The following is a 12,481-nucleotide window of genomic DNA, read 5'->3' as shown; positions in this document are numbered from 1 at the left end:
TGGTGAATAAGCAGACATGACTATTGAAAATGACAGAGTATAAATGAGCCTGTGGTTTTGTTTTTTTTTCCCTCAGGGTGAATTTCACACCGATGACAAGGCTGAATATGCAAATCATCGGATACATCTATGCCCTGAAGCCAGATATCAATCAGATGCATAACCTAAGCCTGTTTTATCCCACGCTTTGTTTTTGTTTTGTTTTTTTTAAGTTCTAATGTGGACTGCTTATAAAAAACAGTTTCACAATTACACAAAGAGTTTAAAAACAACTAAACTCCTTACTCATGCAGGCTTTCCTGTCCAATCTGGCACAGACATACAAACTGCATTCTTGGCTCTGATTGGACGCGCAAAGGCGTGAGATATTTGCATATAGTATGTTCCAGTGCAAGTCTGTGCATTCACAGGAGTCCTGAAACCAGACTTTTAACAGGAGGGTGATGCCTCTTTCTGGTACTTAACAATAGACATGTTTATGAGCATGAACTTTCGTGTTGTTGTTTTTTTATACCTGCAAGTAAGTTAAGCTCGATCTATTGATTTTAACATACGGAAATGTTTGTTTTACACATCATCTAATTTGATGTGGTACAGGATGTGTCTCAAGCTGAGATAAAATGGAGAAATCTGGAAAGGAGCCAAAGCTAGAAAACAGCTTTCAACTTATGAACGCTGGAGTAAGAGAAAATGAAATAGATCGACCGAGATGCTGCATGAATGCAGATTATTTCTACCGAAGCCCAAACAGATGCAGAGAAATGAATCAAGAGTTTTGCGAGCAGAAACTTCATTTTATGCAGCATGTGGAGATGATCCAACCCAGAGAACCAGAAGATGGAAGAGAAACATCTTCCAGGATGAATCTACATCATCAGTCTTCTGATGACTGCTTTTCTCAAGGAGTGATGCCGAATGGCACAAAAAGAGAGTGCGGCTGCTGGGAATGTGGAGCAAAGCGTTGTGGAACAACTGAGCCTGCAAATGGAAACACAGCGAGGTAACCATGTTACACTTTTAGGGAGTAAAATACTAGCACACATTTGATTAGTTAAAGCATTCATTTTCAGAGGGGAGAATGAATGCGACGCTCAACCTCAGAGTGATATCGAAGAGGAACTCGAGGCTCCTTTGCCGCTGAAAGATGACAACGAGTGGCAACACTGTACTCCCTTTTTACTTCCCCACCACGACGTGCATAGCTGCGGTAAGGAAAGCAGTTCTGTGATCTGTTGTGATTCTTTTATTTGTGCAATTAGATAAAAGAAACCTTTAAAGAGGCTGTGAATACTCTGTATGTTTGTAATACATATAGCTATGACACATCTGTAGGGTAACACTTCATAATGTGTCCTGCGACTTAGAGCACTGTTCCCCTGTAATGAAATGGAATTTTAACATATTTAATTTGAAATTACCAACATATACTTAAAGGTAAGTACACTAGAATAAGGGGCTAGCAAGTATGCAGTACTTCGGGGCATGTGGCTGTATTATGGAATGGCTTAACCTTACCTAACTTCTGAGTACTTTACAGGAAAGGTGTCAAACTTTATGCAGTAAGTAATTTTAAATACAATGCAGGTAAAGTAAAGCAATTGAAAAATAGAAAAAACAGAAAAATGTAAAAGAAGTTTTAAATATTAGGATGAAACCTGTTGTGAATTTAAGGGTCAGCATAATAATTAGTATTTACTGTGTTTGAGGTAAAAAAAAAAAAAAAAAAGAAGAAGAAAAAATGGTGCTGATTTACTCTTGATTTTGAAAAAACTGCTTTTACTGAAACACTTTCAACAGACACTCACATAGAAATGTTTAAACTGTACACAAGGACCTTCGTCATATTATGAACTTAATACTCTGCAGGAGAATGGCTGTGTAATCTCAACAGATACCATCCTCAGTCACGTCACCTCTCTGCTCCTTTCCAGCACTGGACACCTCGGAATCAACCCCAAAACGGGTAAACACAGCTGACGATGTATTCAGAAAACAGTCAAAGGAGCTTGCAAAGAAAAGCGTCTGGACTTCTTTAAGTTGCTTGAAGACGTTTCACCTCTCATCCGAGAAGCTTCTTCAGTTCTAAGGTCAAATGGTGGAGAGTCCCAGATATAAACCTAGTGGGAGTATCCCCCCCACAGAGGGACAAAAGGACCCCCTGATGATCCTCTAATCGCCTGAGCCAAGGTGTGAAACTGGGTGTGGGTCCCAATCAGCCAGAGTTTCGGGTGAGTTCATTGTGAAACCTGGCCCCACCTTATCATGCGAATTCCTGAGGTCAGATGGCCCAGGATGTGAGTGGGCGTTAAGGCGTCTGGGGAGGGAACTCAAAGCTGGATTATAGATGGCAGAGAGTTGGTGTCGTAAACCACCGCCTCTGTTCAAAGATGGTCGCTCACAGTGGACATAGATGGCTTCTTTTTGTCCCTCTGTGGGGGGATACTCCCACTAGGTTTATATCTGGGACTCTCCACCATTTGACCTTAGAACGGAAGAAGCTTCTCGGATGAGAGGTGAAACGTCTTCAAGCAACTTAAAGAAGTCCAGACGCTTTTCTTTGCAAGCTCCTTTGACTATGACCTGGATGACTGAGAACCTTCACAGACATATTCAGAAAACAACATTTTTTTTTACATGTATGGTATATTGATAAAGGTGCAATGCATTGCACAAGATTGGCAAGATTATATGAAAGATGTTGGTCGTATATTTTTCTTTCTTGCGGCTTCAGGCTCCAGTTTCACGACCACTTTAAGAATAACATCATGGGAAGTGTCTCAGTTAACGTCCCTCAGTTCTCACTTCCCACTGTGGAGGATGTTTCACGGGTCAGCATGCTGAATGTGCGCTCAGAAGAAGCAGAGGAGTCCGCTTCACATCCACACGGGAAAAGGAAGAGCATCCGTTTGCCCGATGAGTGCCGTGAGTCAGTTTTTTTGGCACTTTATTGTCTCTGTAACAAGGAATGCACATTTAAGTGTTGACGGAACAGATTAATTAGTATCTTAGAGACATTTTGTCACCAAAACAGTTCATGCTAGCGCAGAAACTAGCTACTTAGCAGGTAAACTGAAGTAATATCTATTTGTATTGTCTTTAGATTCACATTTAAAATCAAAAGCAAGCTCAAAATATTGTAAGAAAGCTAGCTTTAGGCTTTATTTTTGATTAATTTTTCAAATTTATAATATAGGAATGAGTTACTTAGAATAATGATGAAGATATTTTAGCTGACCACATTTTTTATATACTTTTTTTTCCCGTTTATTTTTAGAAATCGGTGACCCAAACACAGTGGTAGCTTATATATTTTCTCAAAATGTAATTTTCAGGATAAAGGTACTTCACCTATCTGATCATTTTTATTTGCTGCTGTTTCTTCTTTTTTGAAACGTTTTAAGTCACAGTTTGGCTTTGAACACTTGCACTAAATGAAGCATCAACAGCCAAACCAGTATGTAACAGTATAGCAGAAAATACAGAAAATACAAATACGCTTATATTAAGCTGACACTGAACATAAAGCTTTAAGATTCTGATTGTTTGGGTTTTATTATCTTGCCTCTTCTCAGGAAACGTTTTCATCACTTACTCTTCCGACGTGTCCTCAGAGATGGTCCCCTTTGTGGATTTCCTCACAAAGCAAGGTTTTCGACCGGCTGTAAGCTTCCACCCTGTGTACACTATCATTCTGTAATATCATTAAACACTTTGCTCACAGCACTAACCTAAATTTCACAGATTGACTTATATGACAGCTCCATTAGATGTATGGACGTCAACAAGTGGACAGACAGTTACCTTAAAGATGTAAGTAATTATGAGAACTGTGTGCGAAGTTATATTGTTACCATAAATTGCTGCAAGTATCTACAAGTCTACCTTTTTAATACTCCTTACTAGGCTACACTATTATTTGCACAGGTCTTGTAACACATCGTTTTTCTATCTTATTTTTAAACTATGATTCTAGCTTGATGTAGTCAGTCTGCTTTCTGTTAGTGTTTATGTAGTTATGTGGTTATATGAGCTCGGAGAATCTCAGATTCCCCCTGAGATTAATAAAGTACCCATCATCAAGATCAGCAAGTGTGTTACCCTCTATAATAGATAAAATAATATTTCATATTCCATGTTTTTGCTGTATCTGTGTTTATTTCAAGTTACTTTTGTATGAACACTGTCTTTTTATTCAGTGTCTGAAATTTCTGTCTGGTTTTTTTTTTTTTTAACAGCCGTTAACCCTTATTATTATCGCCATCAGTCCAAAGTACAAGGAGGATATTGAAGGACCTGCAGTTGACAGCCATGGTCTACACACCAGATATATCCACTCAATGGTGAGGATAAATCAGCAATGGAGGAAATACTCAAATACTGTATTTTAGCAGAGGAGTTAATTCTACACTGAATTAGAAAATGCTATTAAAATATTACAGTTGTGATACTGTGCAAAAGTCTTGAGCCACCCTTAAATTATTTTATTTAATTTCTTTAGAGGGCCTTGAGCAATAATTCTCCAGGCTTTCTGAATGGCTTTTTTCTTTGGACATTCAAGCATAAAAATGCATTTAACTTAAAGGATGAACCAGCGTTATGTCTACACACGACAGAGAGCTTAACAAAGAAACAATTTTAAATTGTATCTTTAGACACTTTGTTACAAACACTGTGTCAAAACATAAGAACTAGGCTTAAAAACAGATCTATAGCAGATGAGCAGTATTTGCTCTTACTCAAGGATTTATAATCCTTATATACATTTTAAAAAAACGTTTTCACGTTTCAATGAATTGCTGCAGCAATTTCCAGTCGTCCTAGCAAAATATAAATAAATGGAGCTGACTCCAGACTTTTTCCACAGTATTGTTATTTAGAAGTGTTCAGTATGTAAAAAACATTTATTCATTTTTTCTTAACAGTTTCATGATTAAGTTCTTCATTCCTTTATTGTTTATTAATGTTTATGAACACAAAAAAATGTCATATTTCTTTGCATAAATCATAGGTGTCAAACTCTGGCCCGTGGGCCACATTTGGCCCGCAGTGTAATTACATTTGGCCCGCGAAGCCATACCAAATTACTAGAGCTGGCCTACTGGTATTATACAGCTAATATCTATATATATATCGTTTAGTATTAAGCCTTGCTTGTTCCATATTCTGTTTTTCAGCAAAACTTGTTTGAGTCAATAAGAAAAGATTGATTCTGATATCTGGAGGAAGATTTTTTTTCAATAAATATTAATGTTAGCCCGCAACATTGTTCCAGTTTTGAATTTTGGCCCAGTGTGTATTTGAGTTTGACACCCCTGGCATAAATAATATGCAATAATGCTGACAGGTAAACTTAGAGTATTTTATTGTATATTTAATTTTGCCAGATGCAGAATGAGTTCATCCAGCAGGGGAGCTTGAATTTTAGATTCATCCCGGTTCTCTTCCTTTGTGCATCCCAGGTCAGAAAACATTTCCCATATTTATCCCTTTGTATTAATCTTATCTTTATTAAATCTATTTTAAAAAAAAAAAAAAAAACTGTGGAAACTCTTTACAGAAACATGTCCCAAGCTGGCTCCAGAATACTCGCGTGTACCGCTGGCCGCAGGACACTGATGATTTGTTACTGCGACTGCTGAGGGAGGAGAGATACGTGGCTCCTCCTGTACCTGTGGAGCTCAGCCTATTCATCAGGCCTGTTACCATGAGCGACGCAGCTACACTGTAAACAAACAAACTGGTGTTCGGGCATGTGTCTGGGTTTAATGTTTCTGCTTTAAAAGCTATATTTTGCAATAAGTTTATTTTACAAATCCACAGTTTGATCCAGTTTAAGTGGAGATATAAGCTCATGTTCCAAGTTCTATTTTATGTTAAGTGCTTTTTTCCAGATGACTCAATAAAGTTTTTTCCATGTACTTAGACACATTTCTCTGGTACATTTACTATGTAAACATACGCCGAATATATTATATAATAACTCTGAATGGCATTCCTACCAATGGTGTGGCTTATTAGCACAGGTCTCACCTTTTGGAGGTATTGGCCTGTGGGAGACTTTCTTGGACCCACCCACATACTTGTAGATGTCCAGATTACCTTCTCTCTCTTTGCAGCATCCCCCCCCCCCCCCCCCCCCCACACACACACACACACTTCTCATTATTCACTCCACAGCAGTGTTTGCTAATCACAGTGTTATACACAGTGCTTTTGTTGCTATTATTTTTTAATATTTTCATGGTTGTTTATCATGAAAGCAATGTTCTTAGTTTAGCATCAGGATTAAAAGGGTGGCCTTTTTGTTGTTGTTGTTTGGATTGGATTGCTCTTTTTACTGTGTGAAACTATCTAACTTTAATGAAATTATATTAAGACTGGCCAAACCGACCAATCTAAAATATATTTGAATAAAACAGAACAGACTTTATCCAGAACTTTGGGGTGCAAATCAGTCACCCACCATCACTTTAGCTGCTACTCAGGTTTTTCAGATGTCCAATGTCAGTGGGATTTTCATTGTGGTGTTTTTTTTCTCAGTTGGAAAACATACTTAAAGTCATATCAATCATTTTGTCAGTATTTTATACAAAATGTCAATGCTAGCAGAGACCACTGAATTTAATTAACTACTAATGATTAATTTATTATGTTCATGTGAACAAAACCAATACTGGAAATGGGGATTTTAAATAAGAAATGAACTTTAAGCTCTGTTGCCTTGGAGACACAAACCATGGATCCCGCATTGCAGGTATTAAAATAAAAACCTGAACAACTGGAAGAAGCAGTTATGGAAAAGATTTGGGCCACCGGGGGGAAAAACCCCCAATTCTGACTTCGTTTTTCCTTCGATGGCCCTACTCCTTTTCCATAAGCAGTTGCAGTTTTGGCTCCTGTTAACTTTTGTCAAACCAGGATCAGGCTACATTTATCCATGATTCCTATTAATGACCTCTTGCAGAAAAACATGTACTTATGGACCTTTTTATGGACTTTTTTTATCGACTAGCACTAGTTCTGAAATTACTCAAAAGAAGCTGTTTTAACCTAACTCATCTGAATTGCCATTAATCGTGGGTCTGTGATTTGTTTTTAGTGGACAGAGTGCTGCAGCAGCCAGTAGGGGTGCTCAATTCAGCCAGCTGATCTTGCACACCCTTGAACGTCCAAAAAAGGTCTGCCAGAGCGGCTGGTGAGCAGAGCTCCAGCTAAGAATAACCTGTATTTTCTGGGGGGGATAGAGTTACCTTGCAGCCTTCCTGCTCTCTGCACTGGCCTATACCCATGTGAGCCCCCAGAAACACTGGGTGAGATATTGTGCATTTCCCCTCACCCTGCCCAGCCCTGTGCTTAGCTTGGCTGATTCTTCCCCTGTGTCGCTTTACTTTGCCCCACTGTCCCCAGACCCCCCTTTTTAATGCTGCCTCACAGGCAGCTCCAAATTCTCCAACATATGTAAGCTTTCAATTCATGCTTAATTTTTCATTTTCCACTTTTTAAAACCTTGGACAAGTTCCACCTGTGGATGTTATGGGTAAGAAGACAAGGCTGTGACGGTCCAAGTGACAATGGAATAATTTACTACCTCGGACGCTTTTTTTTTCCTGAGAAAGTGGATTCAAACTGGATTTACTGGAGCCGTCACCAGTTAATTCTTCATGAGGAGGCTTTGTCTCCAATTTAAAGTATCCTACCTGAGATAGTCTACACGTCACAATGGCTGAAGGTAGGGTTGTTACACCTGGATCTTCAAGCACAACTGTTCAAATAAAACCTTTACTACAGCGCAAAAATCCACAGTAATAAATTCTGCATAACAAATAAACGGCAGTGTTTTGATAAGTTGTGCCCTCTGACGATAATGTGTTGAAAGTTGGTTGCTATAAATACAAGCTATCAAGTCACCAGAGTATTAGCATTGCTCTCCTATGACAGACTGCAGCTGCAGCTGACCTCAGCCAGGGTGGTAGACCTCAAACACGTCAAAAGGAATATACATAAATAAATAAAAGTGTGAAAAAACACCTGCAAGTCCTGCATTCACAGTACTGTGTAAATGTAAGACACTCTTAGATCATGCTTAAATGTGCAAAAGTGGTGTTAGTGGAGGAAAAAAATCATCTTCGTCTGATATATTAATGCAGAAGACTGCTGCTACTGATCCACCAGTGTCTATAAAGAGCATTTCTTTGTGACACTGTAGACCTGCTTTTCACTTATATATGTACAGTTTCTTATTGCAGTCAGCAAGTTTAGACAAGTGGTCCCTATTCTGTATGCCTTTGTGCTACTCTTTGAATCGTTAGCGGTTATTTTAAAGGCATCAAAAGCACTGTAGAAAGCTGATAACAATAAATAACCTGTGAAGCTTTATAATGCGCTCCAGCACATAGTCTCTTCTTATAAAGTGTACAGTGCAATACTCATAATTACTTAATGTTATTACTTCAGTTATCACCAGTTTAAAAAAGAACATTTTAAGATCGAATGTTTTTGGGTTTGGGTTTTTTAACAGCGAGTGAACTTGTTGTGTTTTCACAAAAAATGCAATAACATGCTGGTTACTTAGAAGAGTTGAGTTTGAGTTTGAGAGGTTTTTCCCCCCGGGTCCCATACGCTGGAAGCAAGTCGTCATGCATCGAGTTCATTCAACTTCGACCTTGTGTGAAGGTCTCCCTGACGCCTTACATTACAGTAAATCAGTACAGATAATCTTACACTCTGTGCACAGCATTTAATGACGATAACACTGTTACTAAATGCTGCCTTGGGCATTTTTCACTGTGCTAAGCCAGTCTAAAGTGTGTCAGTACATTTGAAAAATGTCACTGCTAAAATTGGAGTGCCCTATCACACCATGACTTTTCTGATGACGTTTAACATTTCCGATTAATATAAATAATAAGGAAATAAAGAGACAGTATAGGGTCATAGTAAAGATGAAAAATTGTGTGTACATATACATACATATATATATATATATATATATATATATATATATATATATATATATATATATATATAAAACTAATAATGCACTATCTGTGCACAAAATGTCTTCCTGTCAGGGTTTGTCTTCATTGTGTAGATGATAAGACTTGAAAGGTTTAAGAAAATGGGCTTTTATTTTGAAGCCACAAAATCATTGTTACGATAGTGAAATTACTGGAAGAAGGCAATAATTATGACCGAAAAAGACTTATGCAACAATTGACAGATCCGATAAGACATACATAGTTTGCACACTTTGTAACAGAGGAACAAAACATGGAGAAACACTTTCACTGTTGTTAGGAGACATACAGAGATTTCACAGCTAAAAGTGTAATGTCAGTTCCCTCTGGTGGACAAACTATGCAAGTGTGCAAGTTCTTGCTACCAATCACTCATTATAGACAACAATAAATATGTGTACAAGCAGACATTTAATTGTTTTATCAGTTCTGATCCATATAGGTTTTGCACGTGATCTGCAGTGGATATTTATAAAGAACTGAAACCCTTGTGGTTACTTTAGCAGTGCAAAAATATCAAACATTACAAGCACAAGAACAAAAGCAGAAAGAATTTGTCAGACTAACTTTTGTCTATTTATGTCTTCTGCCAAATCAACCTCCCACGCTGCAGCCACTGGGTCCAGTGACGGAGCAGCAGCGCCACAGACGAGCTCTCTCAGATCCAAAGGTCTGGGGCTGCTCAACAAGGTGAAAATGTCTGTTGAGCTGCTGATTGCCCTTGCTGCTCTCCTGTCCTGGCTGGTTGTAGGTGTGGTGATGTTTGACTTTGTTGAGTACAAAGCAGTCCCCGGTAAGCCACAAAATCTAAAAATGTATGTCCCCAAGTCTTTTAAGCCATCAGTTATGCAGAATCTGACCAACATGTTTGCTATCATCGTTAGACATCCAGCAGATCATAACGGACCCTGTCCAGGCCGTGAACGACGCCACTGATGAGTTATCCAGTCTGCTCAATAAGTTTCAAGGTAGTGGGGAATTTATCTTGGCACAGTTTTTATTTGTTTAAGCTCTCTAATGCATGACTTGCTGTACTTTTGCAGAATGCGCACCAGATTTAAGTGACCCCATGTCAGCTGCCAGATACGCGGCCGAGGAAATATCAGAAGCAAAAGATGGGTTTGTTCGATATTTGTCAGATGAAGAAGGTATGACCACTTACTCCTACCAACACAAGCAAAAAAACAAAAACAAAGACTGCTTAATAAGTACAGAATAATCTTCTGAAACCACAGGGAACTTCTACCTCAGCTACATTGACCCTGTGGTCATTGGTAGACAAGCTTTCCATTCAACGAATGACTTCATAGGTGGAGCACTGGGTTCCTTCGGGGACACACTGTGTGCTGTTGTGGATACATCACTGGAAACCATAGAAGATATTAAAAAAGGTATGTAATTTATACTTGAATCCCTTTTTCTGACTCAAGACTGTTTTTCTCTTATTTCACATACAATTAATGAATGAATAAATCTGTCTTTTTTAAAATACTTGAACTAAACTTTAACTCCCTCGCTGGTTTGTAACATCAATTAATTAATGCAGAATGTACTTACAAATGCACTTATTTTTCTATTTCTTTTCCATTCAGGAAAAACTGATCTTGGCTATATTGACCCTGTAATGATAGGCAGAGGTGTCTTTAATGCTACTAATGAGTTCATGTGTGGAGTGGCGAGCTACATCCAGGATGTGCTCTGTTCCATACTGGACACTACACTGAATGTAGTGAAAGGTATCTGCGCTCTGTCGTTTAACCCATAACCTCTTAAAAACAACATAAAAGAATATCTATCTAACACAATTTAGAGAGTTTTCTTTGCGTACTACTCCGTATTCATTTCCTGTTTATGTTTCTCAGGAACCGTCGACATTAGCTTCATGGACCCTGTGGTAATAGGAAGAAATATATTCCACGTCACAAATGACACAGTGAGTGGAATATTTGGCTACATCCAGGACATGCTCTGTGCCATCGTAGACATGACACTGGATGCATTCAAAGGTATTCAGTGCCTCCATATTGTCTCATTTGTGATGTTTGTGGCTTAATATTTACAGTACATCTTATATTCTGTATATACTGCTTATGCATTTTACAGACTTTATTAGAAATGTATTTTTAGATCAACAGTAACTCTTTTTAGCTTGTTATGGATGTTGTCCACTAAACAAGAACTTATATAACTTATATAACTTATCTAACTTTGACAATGCATGCTTTTATAAGGAAAATGTTGGCCTTAAACACATTTTTCTAACGTCTGTGTAACTGTCAAGTACATGTATGTTTAATGAAGTACTTTACTGCACCTTTGACCTGAGTGTGTGTTGTCCTCAGGAACCACTGACATTAGCTTCATTGACCCCGTGGTTATTGGCAGAAATGCCTTCAGTGTTACTAATGACTTTGTGAGTGGACTATTTGGCTACATCCAGGGCGTGCTCTGCGCAGTCTTGGATGTCATACTGGACACGCTAAAAGGTACACAGTCTGCCAAGACATTGCCTGATACAATGCACACACTGCAGGTTTCCCAGACTTCACGAGGGATTGTTTTATTTTCTCTGTTGGTTAGATATCCAGCATTCCTTGGGATTTAGCCCCGTGTCAGTTTTTAAGTCAGCAGTAGAAATCACCAAAGAGCAGACAAACCTGCTTGCGAGCTACATCTCCTCAACACTGATTGGTGAACAAGGTCTGTTTTAGCCTACATCATTATCAGAAAATTGGTTACATCTTATCCTTACAGCAGCTAAGCTGATTTTCTAAATAAAGACAAAGCAGTCTGGTGTTTTTCATTTTCAGGAATCATGCCTGAAGTGTCCATTGACCCAATGAAAGTTGTTGAAGATGCTGTGTCAGAGCTCACAGACAAGAAGGATTTGCTCTTAGCTTACATGTCAAGCATGATTGTTGGTGATCAGGGTATGGCTATTAGTATTAGATGTTCAGTACTATTAATTAGGAAATATTAAAAATCCATCTGCTAAATATTTTCTATGTTTCAGGGGAACCTGTCACCACCCCAGGTGTAAATGTAGTAACAGAAAAAGGTTTCTGCTTTAATCCACTCAGAAATATTCTGATTAAAAATTTGATAAAATAAACATTTATGATTGGCAGGTTTTCACAAAACGTCTTTGTTTCTTTTAGATGAAGCTGTACCTTCCCCATCTGATATCAATTTAGTAAGAAGGGAAGGTAATGACAGCATTTCTTCTGTTTTCCATTGCAGTAATACAGAAAAGGAAATATTACATTAAAAAAGAAGCTAAGTGTCTTTTTCCATGTGTTAATACAGGGAAATTTCTGCCTCCATTTGAAAAAGGTAAGAAAATATCTTCGTTAAAGACATTTAAAATGTGCTTTTAAACATGCGCAATGTGTGTTGCAAGCATCTAGACTGCATAGATTTTTTGATATTTTTTTTTTGTTTTTTGTTTCTTGCATGTTTGTACA

General features: G+C 38.1%; 2 protein-coding genes across 12 annotated transcripts in view; both read left to right on the top strand.

The window, feature by feature from the left end:
- Positions 1 to 428: 428 nt before the first annotated feature.
- On the top strand, positions 429 to 5,812 carry LOC102796788 (uncharacterized). Its single transcript, XM_087833025.1, has 9 exons — positions 429 to 1,000; positions 1,071 to 1,207; positions 1,867 to 1,963; positions 2,732 to 2,922; positions 3,573 to 3,661; positions 3,742 to 3,810; positions 4,236 to 4,340; positions 5,385 to 5,459; positions 5,558 to 5,812. The coding sequence occupies exons 1-9, from the start codon at positions 621 to 623 to the stop codon at positions 5,726 to 5,728; spliced, it is 1,314 nt and encodes a 437-aa protein (XP_087689151.1). The 5' UTR covers positions 429 to 620; the 3' UTR covers positions 5,729 to 5,812.
- Positions 5,813 to 7,274: 1,462 nt separating this feature from the next.
- Positions 7,275 to 12,481, top strand: part of LOC102784558 (uncharacterized) — a 30,115-nt gene continuing 24,908 nt past the window's right edge. For all 11 annotated transcript variants that reach the window (XM_087832772.1, XM_087832766.1, XM_087832768.1 and 8 more), the window contains exons 1-13: positions 7,275 to 7,729; positions 9,631 to 9,810; positions 9,902 to 9,985; positions 10,061 to 10,165; positions 10,253 to 10,408; positions 10,610 to 10,753; positions 10,880 to 11,023; positions 11,360 to 11,503; positions 11,598 to 11,717; positions 11,828 to 11,947; positions 12,031 to 12,075; positions 12,176 to 12,223; positions 12,324 to 12,350. In XM_087832772.1, the coding sequence (XP_087688898.1) occupies positions 7,720 to 7,729; positions 9,631 to 9,810; positions 9,902 to 9,985; positions 10,061 to 10,165; positions 10,253 to 10,408; positions 10,610 to 10,753; positions 10,880 to 11,023; positions 11,360 to 11,503; positions 11,598 to 11,717; positions 11,828 to 11,947; positions 12,031 to 12,075; positions 12,176 to 12,223; positions 12,324 to 12,350 (1,327 nt within the window). In that variant the 5' untranslated portion in view covers positions 7,275 to 7,719. The remainder of the gene's footprint in view (positions 7,730 to 9,630; positions 9,811 to 9,901; positions 9,986 to 10,060; positions 10,166 to 10,252; positions 10,409 to 10,609; positions 10,754 to 10,879; positions 11,024 to 11,359; positions 11,504 to 11,597; positions 11,718 to 11,827; positions 11,948 to 12,030; positions 12,076 to 12,175; positions 12,224 to 12,323; positions 12,351 to 12,481) is intronic.

The sequence above is a fragment of the Neolamprologus brichardi genome, chromosome 19 (assembly GCF_056152115.1).
Source record: "Neolamprologus brichardi isolate AB-2024 chromosome 19, ASM5615211v1, whole genome shotgun sequence".
Lineage (NCBI taxonomy): Eukaryota > Metazoa > Chordata > Actinopteri > Cichliformes > Cichlidae > Neolamprologus > Neolamprologus brichardi.
The sequence above is the reverse complement of the archived record's forward strand: the minus strand, read 5'-3'. Positions and strand labels throughout refer to the sequence as shown.

What these genes read in the sequence shown, in the direction of transcription:
- LOC102796788 (XM_087833025.1), top strand. Translation starts at nt 621, where the DNA reads ATGGAGAAATCTGGAAAGGAGCCAAAGCTAGAAAACAGCTTTCAACTT. An exon ending in CCACGACGTGCATAGCTGCG is followed by an intron (nt 1,208 to 1,866) that starts GTAAGGAAAGCA and finishes AATACTCTGCAG; the next exon opens with GAGAATGGCTGTGTAATCTC. An exon ending in CCGTTTGCCCGATGAGTGCC is followed by an intron (nt 2,923 to 3,572) that starts GTGAGTCAGTTT and finishes GCCTCTTCTCAG; the next exon opens with GAAACGTTTTCATCACTTAC.